This window comes from Felis catus, chromosome D2 (assembly GCF_018350175.1).
Source record: "Felis catus isolate Fca126 chromosome D2, F.catus_Fca126_mat1.0, whole genome shotgun sequence".
Lineage (NCBI taxonomy): Eukaryota > Metazoa > Chordata > Mammalia > Carnivora > Felidae > Felis > Felis catus.
Genome location: NC_058378.1, coordinates 11,480,665 through 11,508,010, shown reverse-complemented (window position 1 = coordinate 11,508,010; position 27,346 = coordinate 11,480,665). Strand labels below are relative to the sequence as shown.

At 41.8% G+C, this 27,346-nt stretch overlaps 1 protein-coding gene and 1 non-coding gene across 10 annotated transcripts in view; both read left to right on the top strand.

The window, feature by feature from the left end:
- Nucleotides 1-27,346, top strand: part of RYR2 (ryanodine receptor 2) — a 757,942-nt gene that overhangs the window by 405,123 nt on the left and 325,473 nt on the right. For all 9 annotated transcript variants that reach the window (XM_023240368.2, XM_023240367.2, XM_023240360.2 and 6 more), the window contains 4 exons: nt 17,089-17,207; nt 17,552-17,685; nt 19,137-19,378; nt 25,294-25,486. In XM_023240368.2, the coding sequence (XP_023096136.2) occupies nt 17,089-17,207; nt 17,552-17,685; nt 19,137-19,378; nt 25,294-25,486 (688 nt within the window). The remainder of the gene's footprint in view (nt 1-17,088; nt 17,208-17,551; nt 17,686-19,136; nt 19,379-25,293; nt 25,487-27,346) is intronic.
- Nucleotides 1,979-2,085, top strand: LOC111557152. Its single transcript, XR_002737011.2, has one exon. It is a non-coding gene; the product is annotated as a U6 spliceosomal RNA (small nuclear RNA).

Genomic DNA, 27,346 nt, shown 5'->3' with positions numbered 1-27,346 from the left:
GGGTTACCCAGAATCTCTATCCGTTTCAGAATGTGTTTCTAAAAGCCTGTGTGTGGGATAGATGGCAAATTGTGTTTTCAGAAAATGGTTTTTTAGAGATGGAAAAAAAAAATCTTCAACTGTCTCACAGTCGGGAAGAACACTGTAGTGCTTTGTGGCATAGCGCTGATTGATTTTATTATCTCTTCCCACTTATGCTCATTTAACCATATGACTCATTTCTGGCACCTGATGTTAAAGTTTGAAGGAGGCTGGAAGGGACCGGGCTCAGGATTTCATAGACAGGTGGGGTCTGGTGGCCTTGTTCCTGGGTGGTGGCTCTCCAGGTTGTGCAATGGATCTGCAGTCCTCTCCTGTGTTTTGACACTAAATAGGAAGTTCGGATTCACGGTGGGCTTTTAATTCTTAGATCTGTTTGCCATGCTTAATTTACCTTTTTGGTCTGTTTGACAATTCTGCCTCAGTGGTCCATGAACGCGTGTTGTCCTCGGAGCGTCAGCTTCTCAGATAGGTCCTGTGGCGGGGAGTATCAAAGGCAGGCTCAGTCTTTGTCACCCAGTCTGTTTAAGGAGTGGGGAGAAGGAGAGCCTCGGTCCAAGAGTCACAGGTGCCATAGAGCTGCTCACTCCATTTCTGCCAACATGGCGGGGATGCCGACCAGGGCTTTCCACCACAGAGAGGAGTGTAACTTAACAGAGATCATCTCCCCAGGCTCTGACTAACCAGCCTCCTAAGGATTTGGGTAAGGAAGGTATGAAAGATTGAAAGCCCAAAGTCAAAGTCAGTTGGTACCTATATTGGACACTTCCCTGCCCTTGGGGGTGTCTGTTGCTCTCCCGACATTCCATACTGACCCCAATGGCCAGCAAAGGGCAAGGAATTGTCCTAAGGCGATGGGGAGAGGGGTTTATAAGTGAAGCTTGCCCACATCTGTCCTGTGGACGTGCTCTCTCTCCAGTCTACATCCCCCCATCCAGCCTCCCACCAATTCACGAGAGCTTTTGTCCCCTGGGGATGTTTTTGGACAGTTCCTGGAATCCACACTCCCGTCCTGCTTCCTTAGATCCCCCGGGGTTGCTGTGCACGTAGGAGCATTGGCCCCTTTTGCTGATGTTATTTCTTCCCACACACAGCTGGTTAGATGCCACCCTGTAAATGTCTGCTTAGCTGGAGGAAGAGAAGAGGAGTCTAATCTCAGAGAAACTATGTTATCTGGGAAGGGCTCGCTTGAGGAAAGCCTCTTATTAAAAGCAAAATCACAGCCAGTGATTTCTGCCTTTGATCTTGACTGTTTCTTGTCCTGTCTGGGTACTAAACTTATGTTTTACTGTCATGGACAAAAGTGAAGGTTCAGCTCGTATGTGCTGCTACCAACAGATGGCTGCTTAATGCCAGTGTCTGCTCTGATAGGGTTTCGTTCCTACCATGCTGGATATTAAATACTTTTAGCATCATCTTTGGTGAAATAATTGTGCTGTGTCACTTGCTTCCCGTCATGCTTGAAGTCCGGGGACCCTATCATGGCTTAAGGACTTCATCTGGAACTGAGTTCATTAAAGTTTCTTTGCATTGTGTATGACTTAGCTCAGTTTTCTCAAGTCAACGTGCCTCTTGATTGAATCAAGCTTTTTGTTTTAGTGCCTTGGCTTTTAAGGTGGGTTCTACTCACTCGGGCATGGTAGTCAAAAGAAAGAAGCCAGTCAGTACCCACCTGAGGGGTTTATCTTCAGTGTCAAGGCAGGATGCATCACAGGTGTCCTTCCTTAGCGTTGATGTGATACAGGAAACATAATCTTGATGGGCCGTGAGCTCAGCCGCCTGGGTGCCCGCCGGAGGCAGCTGCACTGGAGAAGGGACGTGGTGTTAGGTCTCAGGGTATAGTTGATGCAGTGGGAACTGACGTCTCAGCTCAGGCTGTCTCATGCCTCTGGTCTCCTAAATGGGTTTCCTACCATTTCATCAGCAAAAACAGGGTTGAGTGCTCACTTTGGCATCATGCAAACTAAACGTGGAAAGATACAGAGAAGATTAGCGTGGCCCCTGTGCAAGGGTGACATGCAAATTCATGATGCGTTCCATATTTTTATGGGTTAAATGGGCGGTGGGCATTAAGGAGGGCACTTTTGGGGATGAGCGCTGGGGTATCATTTGTAAGAGTCGAATGACTGGGTCCTACTCCATAAGCCATGACAATTCTGTATGTCAGCTAACTTGAATTTAAGTTAAGGGGCGCCTGCGTGGCTCAGTCAGTTGAGCGTCTGACTTCAGCTCAGGTCATGATCTCAGGGTTCATGAGTTCGAGCCCCACGTCAGGCCCTGTGCTGACAGCTCAGAGCCTGGAGCCCGCTTTGGATTCTTTGTGTATGTGTGTGTGTGTGTGTGTGTGTGTGTGTGTGTGTGTGTGTCTCAAAATAAGTAAACATTAAATTCAAAACAAAAGAAAACAAAAACAAAAAACAGGGTTGAACTCTGCCAAGACTACCTCATCGGAAATGGCAGCTCACTTTTTAATCATCTGTTTTCCACTTACTTTTATACTGTGTTAAAGAGAAGCAGAGCACTTTTAAGATCGATTACACGGATGGATTCTGAAATGGACTGCTTAAGTTCCAAGCCCAGCTTCATCCTTTACAGCTGCATGACTCTAACCCTTTGTGCCTTCATATTTTTGCCTATAAAATGGGCATTGCCCAAAGGACTGTTAGTCAACACATTTCATTGCATTAAATGAATAGAAACGTCATAATAAGAACCTAACGCCTTTTTTTTTAATAAGTAGCCGTTGTTAATAACTACAAGATTATTTGCGTTCTCTTAAAAGAGCATTTGCATTATAGAAACAAACTAGACAGGTGTTCTATGTTCGGCAATAAAACTAGGGAAAACTGTTGAAAAGTCCAGATGAAAAGTGTACCTCCAGCATGCCCCACGGGTTGCTGTGGGATTGGGGAGGGGCAGTTAGAAATTTGATGCCAAATGTGTACATGAACGTACTCTGTGCACCATGCAAAGACCTTCAGCCAAGAGCTTCTTATAAAAAGAAAAAACTTGTGCAAACTGATGAAACATACAAGGAGTAAAGTGATAAAAGATGTGCTAGATCATACGCTGGATTCTTTGGATCAGACAAGATCCGAAACTAGAGAGCCTATCTGCTGTGTGACCACAGGCAGTGTCAAAGCTCCCTGATAAAACTGCACAATTCAGTTTAGAGAAATAAGGTTTTTTTTGTTCTGGTTTTGTTTTTTCCCATGTTGAGATGGCTCCGACTCAGTATGAAGAATTGCAGGTGGAAAAACTTAATATTAGCAAGCCACTTACCTTTTTTTTTTTTAACGTTTATTTTTGAGACAGAGACAGAGCATGAACGGGGGAGGGTCAGAGAGAGGGAGACACAGATTCTGAAACAGGCTCCAGGCTCTGAGCTGTCAGCACAGAGCCTGACGCGGGGCTCGAACTCACGGACCACGAGATCATGACCTGAGCCAAAGTCAGCCGCTTAACCGACTGAGCCACCCAGGTGCCCCATCAAGCACTTACCTTTACTGGGTGCCGGATAGTGTTCTGAGCCCCTTAAGTATGTTAACTCATGGGCCACCTGGGTGGCTCGGTCCATTGTGTCCAACTCTTGGTTTCATCTCAGGTCATGGTCTCAGGGCTGTGGGATTGAGCCCCATGTCGGGCCATGTACTGAGCAGGGGGCCTGCTTGAGATCCTTTCTCTCTCTCTCTCTCTCTCTCTCTCTCTCTCTCTCTCTCTCTCTCTTCCTCCTTCACTCCCTCCCTCTCCCTCTGTCCCTCTCCCCTGCTCACATTCTCTCTCTCAAAAGAAAATGATAAATATATTAAGTCTCTAAATCCCCACAATAACTCTATGAGGTGGATAGCCTCAGTATCCCCATTTCACAGGTGGGGAAGTGAGGCACAATGCAGCTATTTTTTCAAGGTCATACAGTGTGGAAGCAGCCAAGGCAGAACTCAGACTTTGGCGTTCTGGCTCTGAACTTCATCCCCTCTATCCCTTCATGATATATGCTGCTCAGGTGCAGGGAAGCAAAGGACTGAGTGTGCCCTGCTGTGTTCTTCCAAGGTCATGAGGGAGAATATCTCCTGCATGTAAACAGGTAAGCTCTACTGACCTACGTCCTAGAGTGTCTGAGCTGGGAGTGACTTCTGGAGTATTCCACCCCAGCCAGCCCCTCTTGGCCATCACAGCACCGTGTCTCCCCTCTCTCTCGTTTGTTCTCTTGAACCACACTACGTAATGCAGGTTTAGACACACATGATTTAAAATACTAGTCTTGGGGCAGCTGGGTTTCCATCACTTGAGCACCCGACTTCGGCTCAGGTCATGACCTTGCTCGCGGTTCATGAGTTCGAGCCCCACATCGGGCTCACTGCTCTCAGCACAAAGTTTGCTTCAGATCCTCTGTCCGCCTCTCTCTCTGCCCCCACCCCTGCTTACGTTCTCTCTCTCTCTCTCTTTCTCTCTCTCTCTCATTCTGTCCCTCTCTCAAAAGTAAGCAAACATTAAAAAAATGTTACTCTTCACCACATGACAAAGTACGTTCACGTCTTCGGGGAGTATTTTCTGATGTTTTCAGGCTTGGAGCAAGTTGCTCAGTTTCCTAAAATTGCATCCATCTTTAAATGCATCTCAAGGTGGACTCTTCTCTGCACATACTGTTTCACGTCAGGACCACATACCATTCTGCACATAATGCCCTGTGAGAAATTGGTGCGTCTTGGGGTGCCTGGCTGGCTCAGTCGGTAGAGCGTGTGACTGTGAAGTTCAAGCCCCACATTTGGTGTAGAGATTACTTACAAAAAATCTTTAAAAATAAATAAATAACTAAATAGGATTTGTGGGTTTTGTTAAACAATGTGTAACTTTTCTCTTTCCCCTCTTCCACATGGACCAAGTACCAGAATTAGGTTATTCTGTGCACATTTATTTATTTCTTTTGTGCTTATTGGAAATGATGCCCCTGGGGTGTCTTCTTCTTCTTCTTCTTTTTTTTTTTTTATGTTTATTCATCTTTGAGAGAGAGAGAGCGTGAGCAGGGGAAGGGCAGAGAGAGGGAGAGGGAGACACAGAATCGGAAGCAGGCTCCAGGCTCTGAGCGGTCAGCACAGAGTCCAACGCGGGGCTCAAACTCACGGACTGTGAGATCATGACCTGAGCCGAAGTTGGACACTTAACTGACCAAGCCACCCAGGTGCCCCAACCCCTAGGTTGTCTTCGTACAGCAGGAGACCTCCCCCCACCCAATTGTATAGAGATACAGTTGACACACTTGTGGTGTAACTTTAAGGTATACAGCACGATGGTTTGGCTTAGGTGATTGTGAAATTCGTACTCCAACAGATTTAGTTTGCATCCATCATCTCACATATATATATATATATATATATATATATAAATTTTTTTTTAAGTAAAAGGAACTGAACCCAAAAGAACTCCCCTTGTGATGAAAACTCTTAGGATTTGCCCTCTTACCCACTACCCTGTGTAGCACAGGGCAGAGTTGGCTTATCCTCAGCACGTGGTAGCTTATGCGGCCAGTGCGCACCGATCTTTATCTGAGCCTCTGCCGCCACTCCTTGCCTCTGGAAATCACAGGTCTGATCTCTTTTCCTGTGGGGTTTTTGGGTTTTTTTGTTGTTGGTGTTTGTTTTTGTTTTTGTTTGAGATCAGACAGTAGTTGTCTTTCTCTGGCTGACTTACTTCACTCAGCGTAATCTTCTTTATTCCCTCATCCATCAGTGGACACTCAGGTTGTTTCTATGTCTCAACTCCTGTAAATAATGCTGCTGTGAATGTGGGGGTGCAGATGTCTTTTTGAGTTAGTGTTTTCATTTTCTTGGGGTGTATTCTCAGAAGCGGAATTACTGCATCAGGTAGTGGTTCCATTTTTAATTTTTTGAAGGTCCTCCATCCCGTTTTCCAATAGCAGCTGTACCAGTTTACAACCCCAGCAACAGTGCATGAGGGTTCTGTTTTCTTCACATCCACCCCAGCATTTGTTGCCTCTTGCCTTTTTGATGACTGTCACTCTAATGGGAGGAAGGTGATATCTCATTGAGGGTTTGATTTACTTCTCCCTGATGCCTAGTGATATTGAGCATCTTTTTATGTATCTGTTGGCCATTCATATATCTTCTTTGGGAAAGTTGTCTGTTTGGGTCTTTTGCCCATTTTACTTTTTGTTTTATGTATTTTTATAAGTTTTTTTTAATGTTTATTCATTTTTGAGAGACAGAGAGACAGAGCATGAGTGTGGGAGGGGCAGAGAGAGAGGGAGACACAGAATCCGAAGCAGCCTCCAGGCTCTGAGCTGTCAGCACAGAGCCTGACGCGGGGCTCAAACTCACAAGCTGTGAGATCATGACCTGAGCTGAAGTCGGATGCTCAACCGACTGAGCCACCCAGGTGCCCCAATTTTATTATTTTAATGTTTGTTTATTTTTGAGAGAGAGAGAGAGAGAGAGAGAGAGAGAGAGCGCGCGCGCGCACAAGTGGGGGAGGGGCAGAGAGGGAGAGGGAGACACAGAATCTGAAGCAGGCTCCAGGCTCTGAGCTGTCAGCACAGAGCCTGACACAGGGCTCGAACTCACAAGCTGTGAGATCATGACCTGAGCTAAAGTCGGATACTTAACCAACTGAGCCACCCAGAAGCCCCACTTTTGCCCATTTTAATTGGATTGGTTTTTTTTCCCCCTAATGGGTTCTTTGTATATTTTGGATACATACCCTTTATTAGATACACGGTTTACCAATTTTTCCCCATTTTGTAAGTTGTCTTCTTTTTTTTAACATTATTGATGGTTTCTTTTGTTGCGCAGAAGCTTTTTACTTTGATTTAGTCACACTTGTTTATTTTTTATTTTGTTGCTTACGCTTTAGGTATCATATCTGGAAGATCATTACCAATTCGTGGGTCAAGAAGTTCTTTTTCTAGGAATTTCCTGGTTTCATTTGAGTTAAGTCCTTAATTCATTTTGAGTTAATTTTTGTGAGTGTTGTAGAGTAGGGGTCTAGTTTCATTGTTTCACTTGTGAATATCCAATTTCTCTAGCACCATTTCTTGACAAGACTGCCTTTTAAAAATTTATACAAAGCTTAGGCAGATGCTATGATAATTTTACATTTCTGCCCACAATAATAGTTCTCAATAAATATTTGCTGCTTTGAGGTGTCTTTTTGAAGAGCTCATTAATCTGTGTTTCTCTTGCCCTGGAGGATTTATTTTAAAAGTACTCAGATGTATATATCTTTGAACATTTTATTTAAAGGCCTTTAGAGCAATTAATTGCATCTGCCAGCATGTTTGTAGGGACTAATATTTCACAGAGAGGCACACCTTTCTTGTTTCTTGAACACTATAATGAGCACATTGTGTGGCCAAGGGAATATTTTTTTAAGTTTATTTATTTTGAGAGAAAAAAAAAAAAGAGAGAAACAAACAGCAGTGGAGGGGCAGAGAAAGAGAGAGAATCCCAGCAGGCTTCATACTGTCAGACAGAACCTGATGCAGCGGCTCAAATTCAGGAGCCGTTAAGATCATGACCTGGGCCAAAAATCAAGAGCTGGACGCTACGGGGCTCTTGAGTAGGTCAGTTGGGTCACGATCTCACAGTTTCTGGGTTCGAGCCTTGCGTCAGTGTGGAGCCTGCTTGAGATTCTCTATCTATTCCTCCTCTCTCTGCCCTTCCCCTCCCCGTGCTTTCTCTCTCTCAAAAGAAATAAACTTAAAAAAAAAAAAAAGGAGTGGGACGAGTGAGTTTAGGGCACTGTGATGAGATGTCATTTGTATGACCTCAGTGGATTCCCAGGTAATTTGTGAGGTCAGTTCCGTTATAATTTCCATCCAATGAGGACTTTGAAGCTAGGAAGCTAAGAGGTATGATCTTTGCAAGGCCAAAGGAAAGTAATGCAGCCAGGACTGAAGTTTCGTGGTCTGGAAAGTTCATAAGAGCAGGAACGACGTCAAGTTTTGTTCCTCTTTTTACTCCTTTCTAGAACCTCACACGGCAGATAGCCCATTTAATGAACTAAGTGATAATTGAACAAATAACTGGGGGGGAAACACCCAACAGTAACCAGCAAGATAAGAATATCTTCAAATTATTTGTGATTCCTTGTCTGGTGCTCAGCACTCCGTGGGTTTTGAGATATAGCAATTTATACAATTATTTTGCTAATGCATTCCTGATATTCTGCCCTTCTGTATATGAATAACAATGTGGTGTACCTTTATCTTCTCGAACTTCCACTTTTATTTTCCTAATTTTGTCAAATTGTGTTATTTTTCAATCCTTGTCCCTTTTTCTCTCCCTTCTCAACTTCATGTTAGCTCAAGATTTAATGAGCTTATTTTCTTCTGAAGCCTCAAAACCATTATAAAACTTTGAAGTGTAGAAAATGATGTGTTTTCTCAACTTGGCTTGAGGCCACATCTCTTGGCATTGTTATTTTGAAGACATGATATTTTCAGATTAAAAAAAAAAAAACTTTAATGTTTATTTTTGAGAGGGACACAGAGTATGAGTCAGGGAGGAGCAGAGAGAGAGGGAGACACAAGAATATGAAGCAGGCTCCAGGCTCTGAGCTGTCAGCCCAGAGCCGGACGTGGGCTCAAAGTCACAAACCGGGAGATCATGACCTGAGCTGAAGTCAGATGCTTAACTGAGCCACTCAGGCGCCCTCCCTGCCCATGCCTCTATATATTTTCATATTGAAATCAACTCGGTCCATTTTTTTGTGGAGGGGGGTGAGATATGGAAACCCTATTTAGTGTTTTTCCTTTACAAGTTAGTGCTGTGTTATAGAAAGAAAGCAAAATGTACGTTGCTCCTTTTGCCCCTTTCTATTTGTTTACAAAAGTTAAAAAGCACATTCATCAGTTTATCTCACGCTGAAACTCAAATAGTTTCTTGACTTCAAGTTTGTACCCATTTTATTTATTATTATTATTTAATTCTTTTAATGTTTGTTCATTTTTGAGAGACAGAGAGAGACCGCGTGAGCAGGGGAGGGGCAGAGAAAGAGGGAGACACAGAATCTGAAGCAGGTTCCAGGCTCTGAGAACAGCGAGATCATGACCTGAGCCGAAGTTGGACGCTTAGCTAAGCCACCCAGGTGCCCCAATTATTATTTTTTTTAATGTTTATTTATTTTTGAGAGGGAGAGAGAGAGCAGAGGAGGGGAAGAGAGAGAGGGAGACACAGAATCTGAAGCAGGCTCCAGGCTCCGAGCCATCAGCACAGAGCCTGATACGGGGCTCGAGCTCACGGACCACGAGATCATGCCCTGAACCAAAGTCAGACACTTAACTGACTGAGCCCACCCAGGCGCTCCAAGTTTATACTCATTTTCAACAAACCACAGATTACTCTTACTTCTCTCAGTGCTTCAATCTGTGACATGCAGAATTCACTGTTAACATTAAGAAAGATGTGTTGTAATTATGGTCTATTTTGACTGGTTGCTCACCTCATGCTATTTGTTCGGCACGGGCCTAACACTGATTAGGGAAAGCAAACTAACCTCTCCACTGGCTCAAACTAGAAGTTTCTGCTACTTCTAGGTCCACATTCATGCCCAACCACCAAACAAGGACAGCTTGGTTGCAGTACATGATTATATCACTCATTGGCAGTTCCATTTAAATGAATGGAACAAGGGATGCCTGGGTGGCTCAGTCGGTTAGGCCTCTGACGTCGGCTCAGGTCATGATCTCATGATCTGTGGGTTCGAGCCCCGCGTCGGGCTCTGTGCTGACGGCTCAGAGCCTGGAGCCTGCTTCCGATTCTGTCTCTTTCTCTCTTTCTCCACCCCTCCCCTGCCCATGCACTGTCTCTCTCTGTCTCTCAAGAATAAATAAACCTTAAAAAACAATTAAATGAGTGGAACAGAATAACAGAGACATGCCTTTACAGGACTCCCTCAAGTGCACGGGCCCAGGAACAAGTTAATATGTTTGTACACAACTCAGATACTTTCTCTTCTGGCCTCACCTTTGGTATGTTGCAAAACTCCTCCCAAACTACTTAGACGTTCTGTCAGCACGGAGCTAGCTGAACTTTTCTTCTGCCTTCTCCAACCGCTGCCCACTTTATTTTCATGTGTTTTCCTTTTTCATAATCTTAATACCCAGAGAAGGGGTTCCTGTCAAAGGAGTGCTTTCTGCCTTTTTGAACATTGATTCGACAGTAAGTCTACTTGGTGTAATCTTTCATGGTATTTTTGGCTCAGCAATCCTGTTGTCCCCAGAATGTAGAGCTGTCTTACAGTTCTGTCTTTGCCCTAGTTGTGTCTGCCTATCTTTCCCTCAGTGTCTAACAGACCAGTCTAATTTCCCCTGGATTTCCTAGTTTAACTGTTTTATTTTAAAATCTAGCATCGATTTCATTTCTTCATGCTGATCAATAAATATATTCCCGGAACTTTGCTTGTGATCAGTGTTGACCGTTCAGTATTTCCCTACCTTTCCCTGATTTAAAGTTTTTCATCTCTGTTTCAAAAGAAGCATATTTCTAATGTTTCCTTGATGATCCTTTTTCTAAATTTCATTTCTCATTTATGTTATTTTGTTGCAACCATAAAATAATTGCAGATGCTTACATAGCTTTCTAAAAGCTTTCCATGTGTTACTCCTTAAAACAGTCCCCCACCTCCTCCCTCCAGAGTGGGTACCATTATTCTAATTCTATTTCAGAGATGGGGGCTCTGGGTAGCTCCTGGGAAGCTCAGGCGGTTAAGCATCCAACTTCAGCTCAGGTCATGATCTCATGGTTTGTGAGTTCGAGCCCTGTGTCGGGCTCTGTGCTGACAGCTCAGAGCCTGGAGGCTGCTTCGGATTCTGTTTCTCCCTCTCTCTCTGTCCCTCTCCTACTCGTGCTCTGTGGCTATCTCTCAAAAATAAAAAGTAAAAAGTTAAAAAAAAGAAAGAAATGGTGACTCTGGAACACAGAGAGGTTAAGTAACTTGCCTAAAAATTTGCCAGGACTCAACTGTGGCACATTGGCTGGAGTCCATGGTTATAACCACTATGTAATATGACAGGATAATAGTAATACCTCTTACTATTACAATTCTTCATTAAGCCTAGTAAATATCCAGTACTCCAGTCCCCTTATCAAAGGATAACAGTCCATAACATACATCGTTACTGCATGCCGGAACAGTCTCCTGTAACCCCTATAGACAGCTCTGGCTTGTGTGTTTCATGTTCTGTGTTGCCATGTTATTTCCCAGTGTCTTTCCCCCACGTCTTTTTACTTGAGTCACTTTGTTTACATTTAATTATCCAAGGTGGAAAATACAACTTCCCTTATTTCCATTTGCCCTCATTGAGCCCTGGGGATATTGCTAATAAGGTCTGACCAAAAAGTTACAAAGGATTTTTTGGGGCACCTGGGTGGCTCAGTTGGTGAAGCAACCGACTTCAGCTCAGGTCATGATCTCGCCATTTCTGAGTTCAAGCCCTGCGTCGGGCTGTCTGCTGATAGCTCAGAGCCTGGAGCTGGTTTCAGATTCTGTGCCTCCCTCTCTCTCTCTGCCCCTTCCCCACTCCTGCTTTGTCTTGCTCTCTCAAAAATAAATAAACATTAAAAAAAAATTTTAAAAATGTTACAAAGAATTTTAACTCCTAGGTAGGGAAAAAAATAGAAAAGCAACCTATGATTTGAATAATGTGGAATTTGTGGTTTCTCTAATCGTGACTGTTGCTGACCCTGCAAGTGGATATTGCAGTTCTGTGTGCGTTACCTGCGCTGTGTCCCCAGTGTTTCTGTCACTGAGGGACAGTCTGATTCATACTGATTAGCACCCAGGTTGAAGCCTTCTCTTTGCTCGCCTCTTAGACTAAGAGGCTTCCGTGTAGAAATTGTCAGGTGAGGCCGTGTGCTCTGTCAGAAAGCTGTCCGGGATCCTTAACCCATGCGTAGAGCAGAGATGTAAAAGAGAAGTCCTTTCCCAAAGCTGAATAGTGCCCACATGTGCAGCGAGAACTAGGTTCCCTCTAAACCCACATACGCCTCGGTGTTCTGAGATTATAATTTTTATTTTCGCAAAACACGCGTGACTGTGGTTGAGAAAACACTTTCTGGAGAGGGCGTGTCGGCATCGTCTCTCCATTCTTCACTGGTCTTCCTTGCCCCACACTAGCCCCCTGTGCCTGAGCGGCTGCCGGTCTGGTTCTGTATACAGTTTGCTCAAATGTGCAAGACTTACCATGAACTCGTGCCTACCGAGGATGGGGCGAGATCCCTAGGCTCGATTCTTCCTGGTATGTGAAGTCAGGCCAAATATAGCACTTCTGTTCCGTGGTTTGTTTCCGTACAGATGCTCAACAAGTTTTGTTCAACCTTGGGCCACCCTGCGCATGACCCATTGTAGCACTCGGATGCTTCCAGTACCATGAGGTTATTTCCAGACATTTTATTACACCCTCAGAGATCTTTCTTTCTCATGAACCCTATAAAAAAAAGTTACAGCCACAAAAGTTTTAAGGCAAATAGCTAAATATTTCATGTATATTACATATAGGGCTTACACCATTAATTTTGAATTTTGTGTATGACCCCCACAGAAATAGACTAAAGCCCACAAAAATTCTTGTTAGTCAGTAAGTCACAATTTTCCCTGTTGAAAATAAAGCACAAGTAAGGTAATCCTGGAACTAAGAAATCTACATTTTCCATCTGTGTTCCATCATCTGTCTTCCCTACCTTAAAAAATGTATTTTAATATTAAAGTTTCCAGATGTAAAATATGCCAAAGTAGCTATGTTATATACTCTTCACAATAATGACTCTTGTTATATTGGGTAAACCTGTCATAGGCTTATTTAGTTTAAACTGAAGGGGGGCGCCTGGGTGGCGCAGTCGGTTAAGCGTCCGACTTCAGCCAGGTCACAATCTCGCGGTCCGTGAGTTCGAGCCCCGCGTCGGGCTCTGGGCTGATGGCTCAGAGCCTGGAGCCTGTTTCCAATTCTGTGTCTCCCTCTCTCTCTGCCCCTCCCCCGTTCATGGTCTGTCTCTCTCTGTCCCAAAAATAAATAAACGTTGAAAAAAAAATTAAAAAAAAAAATAAACTGAAGGTATATACTAATAGTCCATTTATATTCATTCACTTATTCGGTTGGCAAACATGAGATGGGGCTCCCTGGGCCAGAGTGTGATGGGTGACCAGGAAGCAGATTTCAACACATGTCTCCTCTCCAGAGCTCGTTCTCCAGTGGGAGATTGAAATGAGCATAAATAATTTTAATACAGTGTGATCAATCCTACAAAGAAAGAATAATTCATTCTAGGGTGTTGGTAAAATCCCACTGAATGAGGTGACTTTCTGACTTTGCAAGATGATTCCCACTTTGCAGCCCCAGAAGAAGGGTGTGTATTTTAGTCTGAGAAGAACATGTGAAAACATGGAAGGTGGGGCAGAGCCGACAGGCTCCCCCTGAGCCTGACAGGCCTTGATCGCCAATGATCTTACTGCCTAGAACAGTGCCTGGTAGCTACAAAATAAATGTTTATAACGTGCAAATGTATTGTAAATATATGAGCACCTAAGCATGTTTATAGTATGTACTTTGAAGTAAGAGTATACTTGAACCGTCCTTTGTAGGAGGAGTTGGTAGGAGTTGAGGCAGTAGAGGAGGGTTGGGTCCTCTAGGGAAGGAGCTGGCATACAGGGGAATGGGCTTTGACCTTAGATGGAACTGGAAGCCAGAAATTCAGAAATGAGGGAATTTTTTAGCTTGGACTTAGACTTGGCTTTTAGAATGGGCCGTGGACCAGAGAAGCAGTTACATGTATAGATACAAAAACGGTATTGTATATTCAGTTTGGGAAGAGTTGAGTTGGAGGCACGTGGAGACCATTCTGGATGAAATGTCCACGAGATGATTAGGAAGTGGTCCTTGAAGTCAACTGGGAATAGTTAACCTGAGTTCTTGTTGCCCCTCACTAAGCCATACCATACATAGCCCTTACATAAACTCTTATAATTCGGGTGCTCTGTGTGGGGGAAAGGGTAGGTTTCTTTATGCTTATTCTAAATTTATGAAATGAGGGACACCTGGGTGGCTCAGTCGGTTAAGCATCCAACTTCAGTTCAGGTCATGATCTCACAGTTTGGAGTTCAAGCCCTGCATCGGGCTCAGTGCTGACAGCTCAGAGCCTGGAGGCTGCTTCCGAATCTGTGTCTCCCTCTCTCTCTACCCCTCCCCTGCTTGTGCTCTGTCTCTGTCTCTGTCTCAAAAATAAACAAACGTTAAAAAACATGAAAAAGAAGCTCTGTGTACTCATTTCCTGGAATTCATGAAATATGGGAAGAGAAGTATCTTGATCCAGCAGCAACCAGCACGAGCACTCTGGTGTACTAACTCCTGGTGTTTTTTTAAAGTACGTATTTTATACATAACATATTTGACATAGTTGCAGTCATAATGCACATCCCATTGGGTGTCTACTCTTGAAAGTTTGCATTATACGTTATGCATTTTGCATGTTCTGAAAATTTTCACTAAAATCATTTCTGTAAACTTACTAAAACTTACAAATTCAGATTGCTTTTTCTTACTAGTTTGCATATGTGTATGTTTGACAACGTATTGTATATTCTGGTAATATGGTTATGATCTACCAAGCTTTAAATTTTTTCCTTGAGAATCTGGCAATAAGTGTTATGCACTGTTCCCATTTCTGGGTCTTATTCAGTGTGTTTAGAATTCAGTCATCAAATCATCTTTAGTAAAGTGTTGCCATTATAATATTTGTTAAGCCTTGTTTCTCTGTCTCTTTTTTCAAGACATATATTGGCATGGTTTACATATACACACAATAGAGTCCTTATAGCTGGTCTTTTTTTTTTTTTTTTTGAAAATGAATCTTTTGCTATTTCCAAATTGTTATCTTTTAGGAATTTCTTACCACAGAAAATAAAATTTTTTATTTTTATTTCATAAAACATTTGCTGTTAATTCCAACAGTTGAAAATAAAAGTCGTTTCCTCTGACCTTTCACTATCAGACTTGAGGTAGTCAGTCCTTTTCGACTAAGTAGATTATTTGTTGGATATGATGTAGCAGCATTAAAGAAACATATTTGATTGAATGTTAAGCCCCAAACTCTGGAAGCCTTCTAGTAAAGTCTGCAGAATATGAGAAGAATCAGATTTATTTTCGTATGGCCATTCCTGCATTTTGTGGTGTGTGCTGTGCATTTTCAAACTCTAGTCTTAAATCTTTTCTCATATATTCAAGGTTTTGAATGCTGTTGGTTTTCACGCGTATTTACTGACAAAGAGAATTTATTTTTCTTGGTCTTTTACTTGCCAGTAAATATATGATGCTCTATGGACCGTAGGGCTCTGACTTTGCAGCCTCAGCTCTACCTCTTTAATGCAAAAGCAGCCATTGAGGGAATGTGAATAGATGAGTGTGGAGACACAGTACAACTTTCTTTTTTTTTAATTTTTTTTAACGTTTATTTATTTTTGAGAGAGACAGAGTGCGAACAGGGAAGGGGCAGAGAGAGAGGGAGACACAGAATCTGAAGCAAGCTCCAGGCTCTGAGCTGTCAGCACAGAGCCTGATGCGGGGCTTGAACTTACAAACTGCGAGGTCATGACCAGAGCTGAAGTCGGACGCTTAACTGAATGAGCCCATTTGCAAATACGGGCAGCTGCCATGGGTTCTGTATTAATAGGTAACAGGGAACAAACAAAGACGTCAGGCTAAAATATGACCAATCTGCTAAAAACGCTCTTCCCTCTCTATTATTTTAGTTTATTTTAGCTCAGAATGAATAAGTTTTATTGCTCCATTTTTGATACCAGAAGCTTTCAGTTTAAGTACCCTTACAGAAACATCTTCTTTAACTACCCATCAGCTTGTATTATTTTCTCCTATCTTGGATTTTTAGCTGGCATGGATTGTTGAAACATAGAAGTTGATTTCGAACTACACCAAAAAATGAACTCATATTTGGGTTTTTTTTTTTTAACTGAACATACATTCATACCTCAACAAATTAAGTCATTAGTGTAGAAATTAGCATTAATAGCCCTTGTCCGATAATGGATTGGGGTTTGGATCAAGTATAAGTTGTGACAGCCACGTTCTACCATTACTTCCACATTCTGCCGTTTGTAAGCCTGCGTGCTTTTCTTTTCCAAGAACGTGAACTCCGCTGGAGATGTATACACCTTTCTGCGGATTTCCCTTGGGCCCTTCGTGACACTTTGTATCTCTCAGATCACATTTTCTCAGTGTTCTATCTAATTACTACAGGTGGCCTGCACTCTCATTAGCGACAAAGCAAGCTTGCTCAGAAACCATGAATACGTATGTACACATTCAGCTTTCCAAATTCACACTAAACATTCCGATCCAAAACTTATTTTCTATTCTCTTTCTTCAATTTTAAGATAAGAAAGGGTAAATTCCATTTTATCTTCTCTGATGGCTAACACTTTAAAATACCGCCATCCTTAATCAGGTTTTGTGTGTTGTATAGTTCTCTGTATTTTTGTATTCTGTTGTTTTGCAAACTAAGAAACGTTTTCTGCCATTTATCTCTGGGGGAATGTAATGATCTGTGTGGGTTAGAATGCATTGTTGTAGGGTTATATTTTCAATGCTGAGAAACTTCATAAGCTGGTCCTAACCTACCATCTACCTGTACTGTCCTCTACTTGCTCTGTACTCCAGGCACCCCAGGTATGCCCACCATTCAAGAATTCACCCGGCCTTGTACCACCTTAACCTTCCTGTCTGGAAAATGGTCATGAATGCGTTCTCTGAGGCTCGACTTAAGGATGCTTTCTTTTGTACCTCCCCCGGCAGAGTTACCTGCTTACTCTGCTAACACTGGCTTTTCCTCATTAAACTAGGACTTCATCATCTTCAGTGATCAGTCCCCTGTCACAAACATCACCTGTCCCTTATCACAGTGCCTTGTGACAAGCACATTGAGTGCATAATAGTTACATTTTGCAGAATGAACACATGAAGGAAAGGCAAGACACTGATCATCGCAGACTCTTTAATCATATTTTCTTTCTTGATTTTCTCTTTAGGTATTCTTGAAGTTTTGCACTGTGTGTTAGTAGAAAGTCCAGAAGCCCTAAATATTATCAAAGAAGGACACATTAAGTCCATAATCTCCCTTTTAGACAAGCATGGAAGAAACCACAAGGTAAGGGAAGCATTTTACTGCCATGAATGAACTCTGGCATACTTTTAAATACATTTTTAAAATAAGAGAACTTATAGAAGGCGTTTCAAGTGATTCATGAGTATTTTTCATTTCTTAATTGCAATCATAATATGATTTAGCGCTTATTTTTTTTTAGCACCAATGGGGCACTGTGCAATTCTCAGTTGGTATGTAAGAGAAACTTGTAAAGTCCACTTGTGAGTGGACTCATGGCTGCCATGCTCAAACGGCTGGGTCAGAGGGAATGTGTTTGTGTTCACAAAAAGTGCTGGGATACTTGAATCTGAGAAGGGACTTAGCTGGAAGTGATTGCTCTTTTTCAGGTTCTGGACGTCTTGTGCTCTCTCTGCGTCTGCCATGGAGTAGCGGTCCGTTCCAACCAGCATCTCATCTGTGACAATCTGCTGCCGGGAAGAGACCTACTTCTGCAGACACGTCTTGTAAACCACGTTAGCAGGTAGGTTCACAAGGACAACGTCACCAAATAGGCGGCATAACAGAGCGATTCATGTTCTGGCTCTATAGCTAAGGCATCATACGGTCCGTTTGTTTTATTAGGATATTTTACGTATTCCCCCAGCGAATAGTGCAGTTTTTTCTATTAGTCAGATGGCATAATAATCATAATCATAATCATAATCATAATAGGTGAACCAAGCAGAATATGCATTTATCCCGAAGATGTAAGCTTTCATTCACTCTCATGGTTCTCACTGATGTCCTCAGGAGCGGGCTGGCCTTTATACAGGGACAGAGTTGTATATACTTACGTTTTGTGCTTTCTTAGAATATGAACAAAAGCACTACACTTCAATACCAGGGTTGAAGTGGCCACTGTGTATAATAAAAAAGTTTAATCGGGATGTCCAACGTATGATAAATACCATAAAAAAAAAAATAAAGCTGCGTTTTTGGTTAGACATTCCCTCCAGGGTTATCACACATCCCTTGACTGCTGTATGCCAGAAGTCCATGGACTTTCTGTGTATTCCACACCGTGTTTGTACTAGGTTCAACTAGTCCAGCGGGGTACCATTGTGTGCATTTCGTAGATTAAAATGTTGAACTGGAAATGGAGCTCAAGTCTAACTCTGGAGACTGAGCTTTTAAACACTGAGCCATGCTGCCTTCCTTATACGAAGTATAATAATAATAATAATAATAATACAGATTACAATTAAGAAAATAGTATGTGTGATAGTAATAATTTTGATATACTGTATCTAGCAGCTATCTGGGAACTATCCCCCACCTTACCCTGTTTGAAACAAAAATGTAGGGTTTGTTGTATATTTCTATATTGTGTTTTTTAACACAAGTGATTTAAGAACTTCCTGAGTGGCTGTTTGTATAATAGACGTGCTGTTATTGAGAGGTATTTCCTGAGATTGTCGCTAATCTTTACCGTTCACATAGGGTCTAAGTCCCTCAGGAAGCAGAATTGAATGCAACTCCCTAGAAATTCCTCTGCCCTCAGCGAGGCATGGAGAAGAACAAAGCTGATTATCACTCTGGTTCCTTTACCAACAACATGGCTCGCTTCAGCCTCGTTCCCTATCTGACACAGAGCTTAGTTAGGGAAAATGTCTAAGTGTCCTGAATTAATAATGCCATGGATCCAAAAGGCCTGTGATACTGAGTGTCCCATCTTGAACATGATCAGTGATATGAAATATGCAGAAGAGCAATGAAGAAACAATAATCTTAGACTCCTGAGCAATATTTCCAAGTAATCCGAAAAGCAAACACCAGTTACCGACTGTTCACTCTAAGGCTGGCCGTCACCGCCTACCACATCAGTGACTTAGTAATTTGGTAGTACTGAAGGAAAACATATATTTAACATATTGCATCTTGGAGAAAGGTTTGTCCGGAGTTTCTCATGTGCTGTTTGTCTCTCTTTAAAAGCATGAGACCCAATATTTTTCTGGGCGTCAGTGAAGGGTCCGCCCAGTATAAGAAGTGGTACTATGAGCTGATGGTGGACCATACGGAGCCGTTCGTGACTGCCGAAGCCACTCACCTGAGGGTGGGCTGGGCGTCCACCGAAGGGTACTCTCCCTACCCTGGAGGCGGTGAGGAGTGGGGTGGCAATGGAGTTGGAGATGACCTCTTTTCCTACGGATTTGATGGCCTTCACCTGTGGTCAGGTCAGCACCCTCTGTGTCTTCCCCCCGCATCCGCATGAGAAATCTGTTGCCCTTGCTCTGTGTTTCCGAAAGCTATCGGTGCTGTGTGTATAATCAAATACGTTTATTATTCAGAAATTTAACATGGAGGGGCGCCTGGGAGTGGCTCAGGCGGTTAAGACTTTGGCTCAGGTCAAGATCTTAGGGTTTGTGGGTTTGAGCCCCGTACCAGGTTCCATGCTGACAGCTCGGAGCCTGGAGCCTGCTTCGGATTCTGTGTCTCTCTCTGTCTCTGCCCCTCCCCCATTCACAGCCTCTCTCTGTGTCTCAAAAATGAATAAACGTTAAAAAAAATTAAAAAGAAAAAGAAATTTAACATGGAAACAGTGAGTGAGAATGTTAAATAAAACTCAGAGGGAGAGAAAGAAAACTCTTACAATTATAGTACATTTCCGAAAGACTGTACTGTTGATGAACAGTATGTTAGAAAAGTGGCGTTTTGATTCACAAATCAAGTGCAAAAAAGAAAAAAAAACAAATGTATGTGTTTCCTACTTGCTTTATCAGGTGTGTGCAAAGCTTCAGCTTCCAATATAAAAGCCAAAGAACAGATCCCAGAAAATAATTGGGAGAAAGAGACTAAGTTCCACCTCCTGGTAAATAATTTTATGTCAGGAATCCATCATCTGTGAAGTGTATTGTGAGGAGTCGGTTTATTTTTATTATTTTATTTATTTATTTTTAGCATTTATTTATTTATTTAAAAAAATTTTTTTTCAACGTTTATTTATTTTTGGGACAGAGAGAGACAGAGCATGAACGGGGGAGGGGCAGAGAGAGAGGGAGACACAGAATCGGAAGCAGGCTCCAGGCTCCGAGCCATCAGCCCAGAGCCCGACACGGGGCTCGAACTCACGGACCGCGAGATCGTGACCTGGCTGAAGTCGGACGCTTAACCGACTGCGCCACCCAGGCGCCCCAGCATTTATTTATTTTTGAGAGAGAAAGAAAGAGCATGAGCGGGGGAGGGGCAGGGAGCAAATGTGGGACAGAGGATCTGAAGTTGACTCCGGGCTGAGAGCAGAGAGCCCAATGCGGGACTCAAACTCATGAACTGTGAGATCGTGACCTGAGCCAAAGTCAGAAGTTGAATAGACTGAACCAGCCAGGTGCCCCAAGGAGTCAGTTTATAATCAAATGGCACTTTGTGTGGAACTGTTTAAAAATAAATATATAGTTCATTTCACCAGCTGTCAACCTGAACTTGGATGGTTGAGTGTACATTAAAAATGATATTCATTTATTAATGCTTTAGAGTTCTAATCGCTTATAAAAACTTAAAAGTTGAATTAAATCTAAGAGTTTATGGTAATGGGTTTGTGAATCAAAGCACTTTGTGCAGCTGTAGTTTGTCATGAATACTTACTGATTTTTTCCTTTATTCAGTGCCAGTAGCTTAGTAGTCTGGAAGACCTGAAGCTGCATTTTGGATATTTTTTTTTTTAGAGTCTTTAAGATTTAGTATAAAATTAATACATGATCAAAACCTCAAATAGTACAGAAGTGAAAAGTCCCTAATATCTCCTTCCCTTCACATCTACTTCCTAAAGGCATCCCCCATTAAATTTTGAAATACCTTTCTGAATTTCTCTATTTATAAACAAGCATATGTCTGTAAGTGGCAGGCATGATTATTTTCAGGATACCACATTTAGTAGTACAAAAATATGACTGAAGAAAAAGAACATCTTAAGCAACAACAAATAAAAAAATAACATCTTAGTCTTTGAGTACTAGTTATATCAAGTGGCAGAAAATATTTGTCAATGCAAGGGAAATGCAGGCATTTCAAGGTTCTCTCTGTCAAGTAAGGAGCTTGGCTGAGATTTTTCATCCTAACGTGGGGGCCTGTAGTTGGGGCCCAGGGAGCAGTGCGCCTGTCTTAACACGCAGTGGATTGTTCTGGCCCAACTATAGTTGGAGCTTCTGTTCCTGTAGTAGGCTTTTCCTGCTGACCACACAAAGGCAATGACCACTAAGTTCAGAAGGCCTAACAAACATAAAATAGGGGTAATGTCTCTCTCATAATACATTTTCACTCTCACCCTTCAGTTTTCCTATCTTCTCTCTTTACTTTCTGGTATGCTTCCGCATGACTTGGGTACTCAGGTGAATGAATGAAACGTGTTAACTTGTTTTCCCAGTACACAGAGATTAGGGGAGAGGGGAGATTACTCTGATAAAACAATGCTGAATTGGTTCTAATTATTTTAGCCGTATAATGCCACCTTACCATTTTCATTTTTGCATTTAGCTTGAAGCTTTTTCTTTCAACACACAAAAAGAACCCAGTGCTCATGGAATTGACCTGTAATGCATTATACTTTTTATTATGCAGTCTCTGTTGAATAAAGCAGCAGCAACAACAACAACAAAAATATTCAGTGCACCTGTGAACATATATCACTGAAAGGAGGATAGGTTGTGGAAGTTCAGGAGAAAATCATTTGAAGCTTTGTATCAGGAGAAAACATTCAATTGCTTTTTAAATGGCAAGGAAGTAGGCACTGTGTCTTGCCTGTAGTTGAAAGGTGTGGGTTTTTTTCAGCTACTGGGATCTGTCAGTCAACAACAAAAAGAAATAAAAGGTACCCACCTTAGTAAGGAAGAAGTCCAACTTTCACTGTTTGCCGATGACATATTATATATAGAAAACCTGAAACATTCCACCAGAAAAAATACTAGGACTGATACATGAATTAAGTTATGTCACAGGATACAAAATCAATGTGCAGAAATCTGTTGCATTTCTGCACACCAATAATGAAGCAGCAGAAAGAGAAATGAAGAAAACAGTCCCATTTACAGTTGCACCAAAAGCAGTAAGATAAAGCTAACCAAAGAAATAAAAGACCTGTACTCTGCAAACTGTAAAAAATATGAAATCAATTTAAGATGACACAAACGGAGAGACATTCTATGCTCGTGGAATGGAAGAGCGGATATTGTTAAAATATCTGTGCAACCCAAAGCAATCGCATTCGGTGATATCTCTATCAAAATACCAATAGCATTTTTTTCCACAGAACTAGAAGGAAAAAAAATCCTGGCATGTGTATGGAATCAGGAAAGACTCCAAATTGCCAAAACCATCGTGGAAAAGCAAAGCAAAGCTGGAGATATCACAGTTCCAGACTTCAAGCCATATTACAAAACTGTAGTGATCAAAACTATATGGTACTGGCACGAAAATAGACACATAGATCAGTGGAACAGAAGAGAACACCCAGAAATAAACCCATAATTATATGGTCACTTAATCTTCAACAAAGCAGGAAAGAATATGCAATGGGAAAAAGACAGCCTCTTCAACAAATAGTGTTGGGAAAACCACACAGCTACGTGCAAAAGAGTGAAACTAAACCACTTTCTTTCACCAGACACAAAATAAATTCAAGATGGGTTAACGAACTACATGTGAAACTTGACACATCAAAAATCCTAGAAGAGAGCACAGGCAGAAATTTCTCTGACACCAGCCATATTAAATGCTTTTTTTAAATTTTTATTTTTTTAACATTTATTCATCTTTGAGAGACAGAGAGAGACAGAGCGTGAGTGGGGGAGGAGCAGAGAGAGAGGGGAGACACAGAATCCGAAGCAGGCTCCAGGCTCTGAGCCATTAGCACAGAGCCTGATGCGGGACCCGAACTCACTAACCGCGAGATCATGACCTGAGCCGAAGTCGGATGCTTAACCGACTGAGCCACCCAGGCGTCCCTTAAGTGCTTTCTTAATTTTAGATTCAGAGTCAACAAAGACAAAACTAAATCAGTTGGCTTCTGACTGATTTATTAAGGTCAGAGTCATTCAGATCATTTTCTTGGGGTTACACTCCTATTCTTTTTAATAGTGAAAGTAGAATTAAATCTGCGATTTCTGGTATAGAGCATGTTCTCTACCACTCAACTTTCTGTAATTAAAGACTGGTGATGTTTTCTGGAATGAGAATCGGGCTCATCAGCAAAAGTTTGGAGCTGTGTCTTCACTTATTCTTTTCCAATTTAAACTTTGAACAGAGTTGCTACATTCTGTGAATGCAGAACTGGATTTTCGGCATCCAAGTCCCAAGTGTTTGTAAGGGAGGGCCAAAAGTGAGATGAGTGTCGGAGCATTTAAATACGGAAGTGTGGAGGAATGTCGTAGAAGAGTGGAGGAGAAAGATGGGTACAGATTTCTAATCCAGGACCGGTAAATCACACTGCTGCTGTCTTCCTTTGTGGCTAATGCGGAGGACAGGAATGTAGTTCTAATATGGATATGATAGGTTTGCTTACATGAAACCTGAAAATGCTTCCCAGTGGATTCAACAGTGTGAGTGCCATTTAAATTGTGGACCTCAGGTTGTGCACTAGTGATCCTCTCTAGCTTTCCTTTTTGTTTCAGGCATCACAAGAGGGTTTGCCATGGTGACTTTTAGTCCTCAGCATTAGCATAATAATATCCCTCAGTCTGAGCAGTATATTTGGTGTATAGTAAATATCTGTGTAATAACATTTTCACCTCGATGCAAAGAAGGGTATAGATCTTTTGACGTGAGTTACATTGCTTTTATATGATGTTTTTAAAAAGCTCCCTTGGGGCACCTGGGCGGCTCAGTTGGTTAAGCATCCAGCTTCGGTTCAGATCATGATCTCACAGTTTGGGAGTTCAAGCCCTGCATCGGGCTCTGTGCTGACATCTTGGAGCCTGGAGCCTGCTTTGGATTCTGTGTCTCCCTCTCTCTCTGCCCCTCCTGTGCTCACGCTCTCTCTCTGTCACTCCCTTTCAAAAATAAATAAACATTGAAAAGCTCTCTTTATTTAGGGAATTCTAAAAGTACCACTTGATAATGAATTTATTGCTTGCAGATTTGATTACTGATAAAAGTCAAAACTTACACAAAATTTAAAAAGTCTATATCTTCTGCCAGTGGCATTTCACATATGCTGCTGGTAAAAAATTTGGCATGCTGGAAATTCAAAAAAGGTCTTATAAAAATGCAAATCTTGTATCATGACATCTATTTTTGTCTTTGCTCAAATTGGGAAATTTTGTATGCATTTGTGAGCATGTGTATTTGAGAAAGCCTCACCTTCTTGTCTGCCTGTGTGCCCACGGAGACTAATTAGCAAAGGAGTTTTGACATAGTCAAGAATGAGCGTAGGCCACAGGTTGGCTGGGGCAGGAAATGACGTTTATCAAATAATCATTTCACGCCTCAACTTGCATCCTGCTGTGTTTAGGAAGCCAACCAAGATCTTGTGTGAAATCAATTGTAAAAACAAACCAGTTGGCATATGCTTGCCTCTCAGCAAACAGTGCACGAATGAACACATTTTCTGCTTTCATTATCCTTATATATTTTTATTTTATAAAACAAAGGGGATTTAATATTTGGCAAGGGGACTGACATGCAAGTCCTGGTGTTCTTTTAAACCATTGATTTAATCATTATTACAACTCTGCAAGGTTATGGCATTTGGCTTTATAAGAAATCAAGGTCTACAGAGGTTATGTAATGGGCTGATGGTCGTACAGATGGTAGTTTGTAAAACGTCTGTTTGAACTCAGATCTCTCCCCGGAGCTTTTTCTCTGACATCATCACGTTATCAGCTCCGAGATGATTTGTGCATCAAATGCCATTCATCCCCACGCAGAATTCTCTGCATATGAGGAGGCCCGTTTTATAGTAAAGATAGCAGCTTGGCTCCCCCCAAAAAGCAACAGCTTTTGGACAAAAGATTTAATATATAACATTAATATGCATTCAAGACTTACTCTCTTCCAGTATTGTGCATTGATTTGTCACTACCAATTCAGATCTTTGGCTCTGAAGATGATGCTGTGAGGAAAAAAAAAAAAAGTCACCTCTGTTACTGTTTTTCCTCCATAGGTTGTATTGCACGCACTGTAAGCTCACCGAATCAACATCTCTTGAGAACCGACGATGTCATCAGTTGCTGTTTAGATCTGAGCGCCCCAAGCATCTCGTTCCGAATTAACGGGCAACCTGTTCAAGGAATGTTTGAGAATTTCAACATCGATGGCCTCTTCTTTCCAGTTGTTAGTTTCTCTGCAGGAATAAAGTTAGTAATTCTGTGTGTTTTTTGGTCTGTGTCCCTTTTGACTTCTCATTCTTTCACAGAAGACTCTGTACTGCCATCACCCACGCTTCCCTAACCTTCTCTCTCACCCCCGGGGCATCTGTCCCCGGGGCATGTTGCTAGTGCCTTGGAAGAAGAGGTAAGATTCACCCCAGAGGGGCATCTGGAGGGGCTGAATGCTCTGTCCACCTATTCTGCCATTTAGGCAGAGCCATCTGCTAAACCTCTCCCAAATAGTGTTCTGGAGTATTTCAAGCCAATTTAAGTTTACTTTTTATTTAATAAAGGAAAATGAACTCTATTATGTAAGAAAGTACCACTTATTTCCTTATATTTATTTTCATCACTTTTTCTTTTCTTGTCATCATCTTCCCCCACCCTACTCCAAACCCCCTCATTCTACAGAAACTAAATGGATTTTTTTTTGTTCATCAGGTTGAGATATCTCCTCTGTGTTACCGTCTACCTGTTATACTTGTAAATTATCTGCCTGGGATCAGCTGGGTCAAGGTGGTTTCTTCTAACTTTCTGCGTTCTTGCTATTACCAGATGGAAAGAGATAAATGATAGTTCTTTGGAGTTCTACAAAGAAAACTTTAACAAGCATCGGTCTGTTGTGATAAGGGGCCACGTTGTCACCTATTAATATATGCATATAGCTAACTAATGAGAATGGCTCCCTTATTACGACTGGCCATCGAGTTATTCTGGTTATTCTTTCCATTTGAATTCTATCCACATGAATCATTCATGGTTACAGAAGCACCATATTGAAGAGGGGACAGAGAAAGCATGAATTATTAGCTATCCACGCACCAGTGACCTTTGCTGGTGTATTCATACAAATTGTATTTCTTTTTATAATTTTTGAAATTTAAAAATTTTAGTTTTAAAATTTTAGTTGTCCTCATTTTTTGCTCTTTGCTTTTTATTTTATTTACTAATTTATTATTCCTGTTATTTGTGGCCTAGAACTGAAGCAGAGAAATTAGAAAAATTGCAAGGAAAAGGAAATTTTGATTTTCCTTTTTTTTTTTAAAAAAAATTAATGTTTATTTATTTTTGAGAGAAAGAGAGACAAAGCATAAGCAGGGGAGGGGCAGAGAGACAGAGGGAGACACAGAATCTGAAGCAGGTTCCAGGCTCTGAGCTGTCAGCACAGAGCCGGATGCAGGGCTCGAACTCATGAACTGTGAGATCATGACCTGGGCCGAAGTCGGATGCTTACCTGACTGAGCCACCCAGGCACCCCTGATTTTATTTTGTAAGCTGAGCACCCCATCATTTAGCTATGTTTCGAAAAGTGTTGTTCAATGGAACTTGGATTAAATTATTTCTGATATAATCATTTCGATGTATAAAAGATTTTAGTAAGACTTTTTGTCATCGAATAAGAAATAAGGTTACCTTCTTTCTTTTACAAATGAAATATCATTTGAGTTCCCTTTAAGGAATTTCACTGAGAAGTTGGACACTGGAAAGTGACTTTTTTTTTTTTTTAATCAGACCTCATCCAGTCCTGTAATTGAAAATACATAGATATTTAGATAATGTCTCCTCTTTCTCAGTTGACTGTTTTGGCCCCTTGAGACATTCAGTGACCCATTACTGTGTACAGGCATTTCATTCCCAAAGGAGTCTGTTGTGTGTGATTTTGCTGTTTCTCCAGTGAATGATAGTTTTCCCTGACCCAGCAACATCATTTAATCCATTTTTTCCTGTGATCCCATTTTATCTTTTGTGCTTAGAGGCTCTTAGACTCTATGGCACCCACATTATGGCTTGGGGGAAAAGTGTGGTGTCTGATAAAGTTAATTTTGTGCTGAGAATTTACTCCTCGTC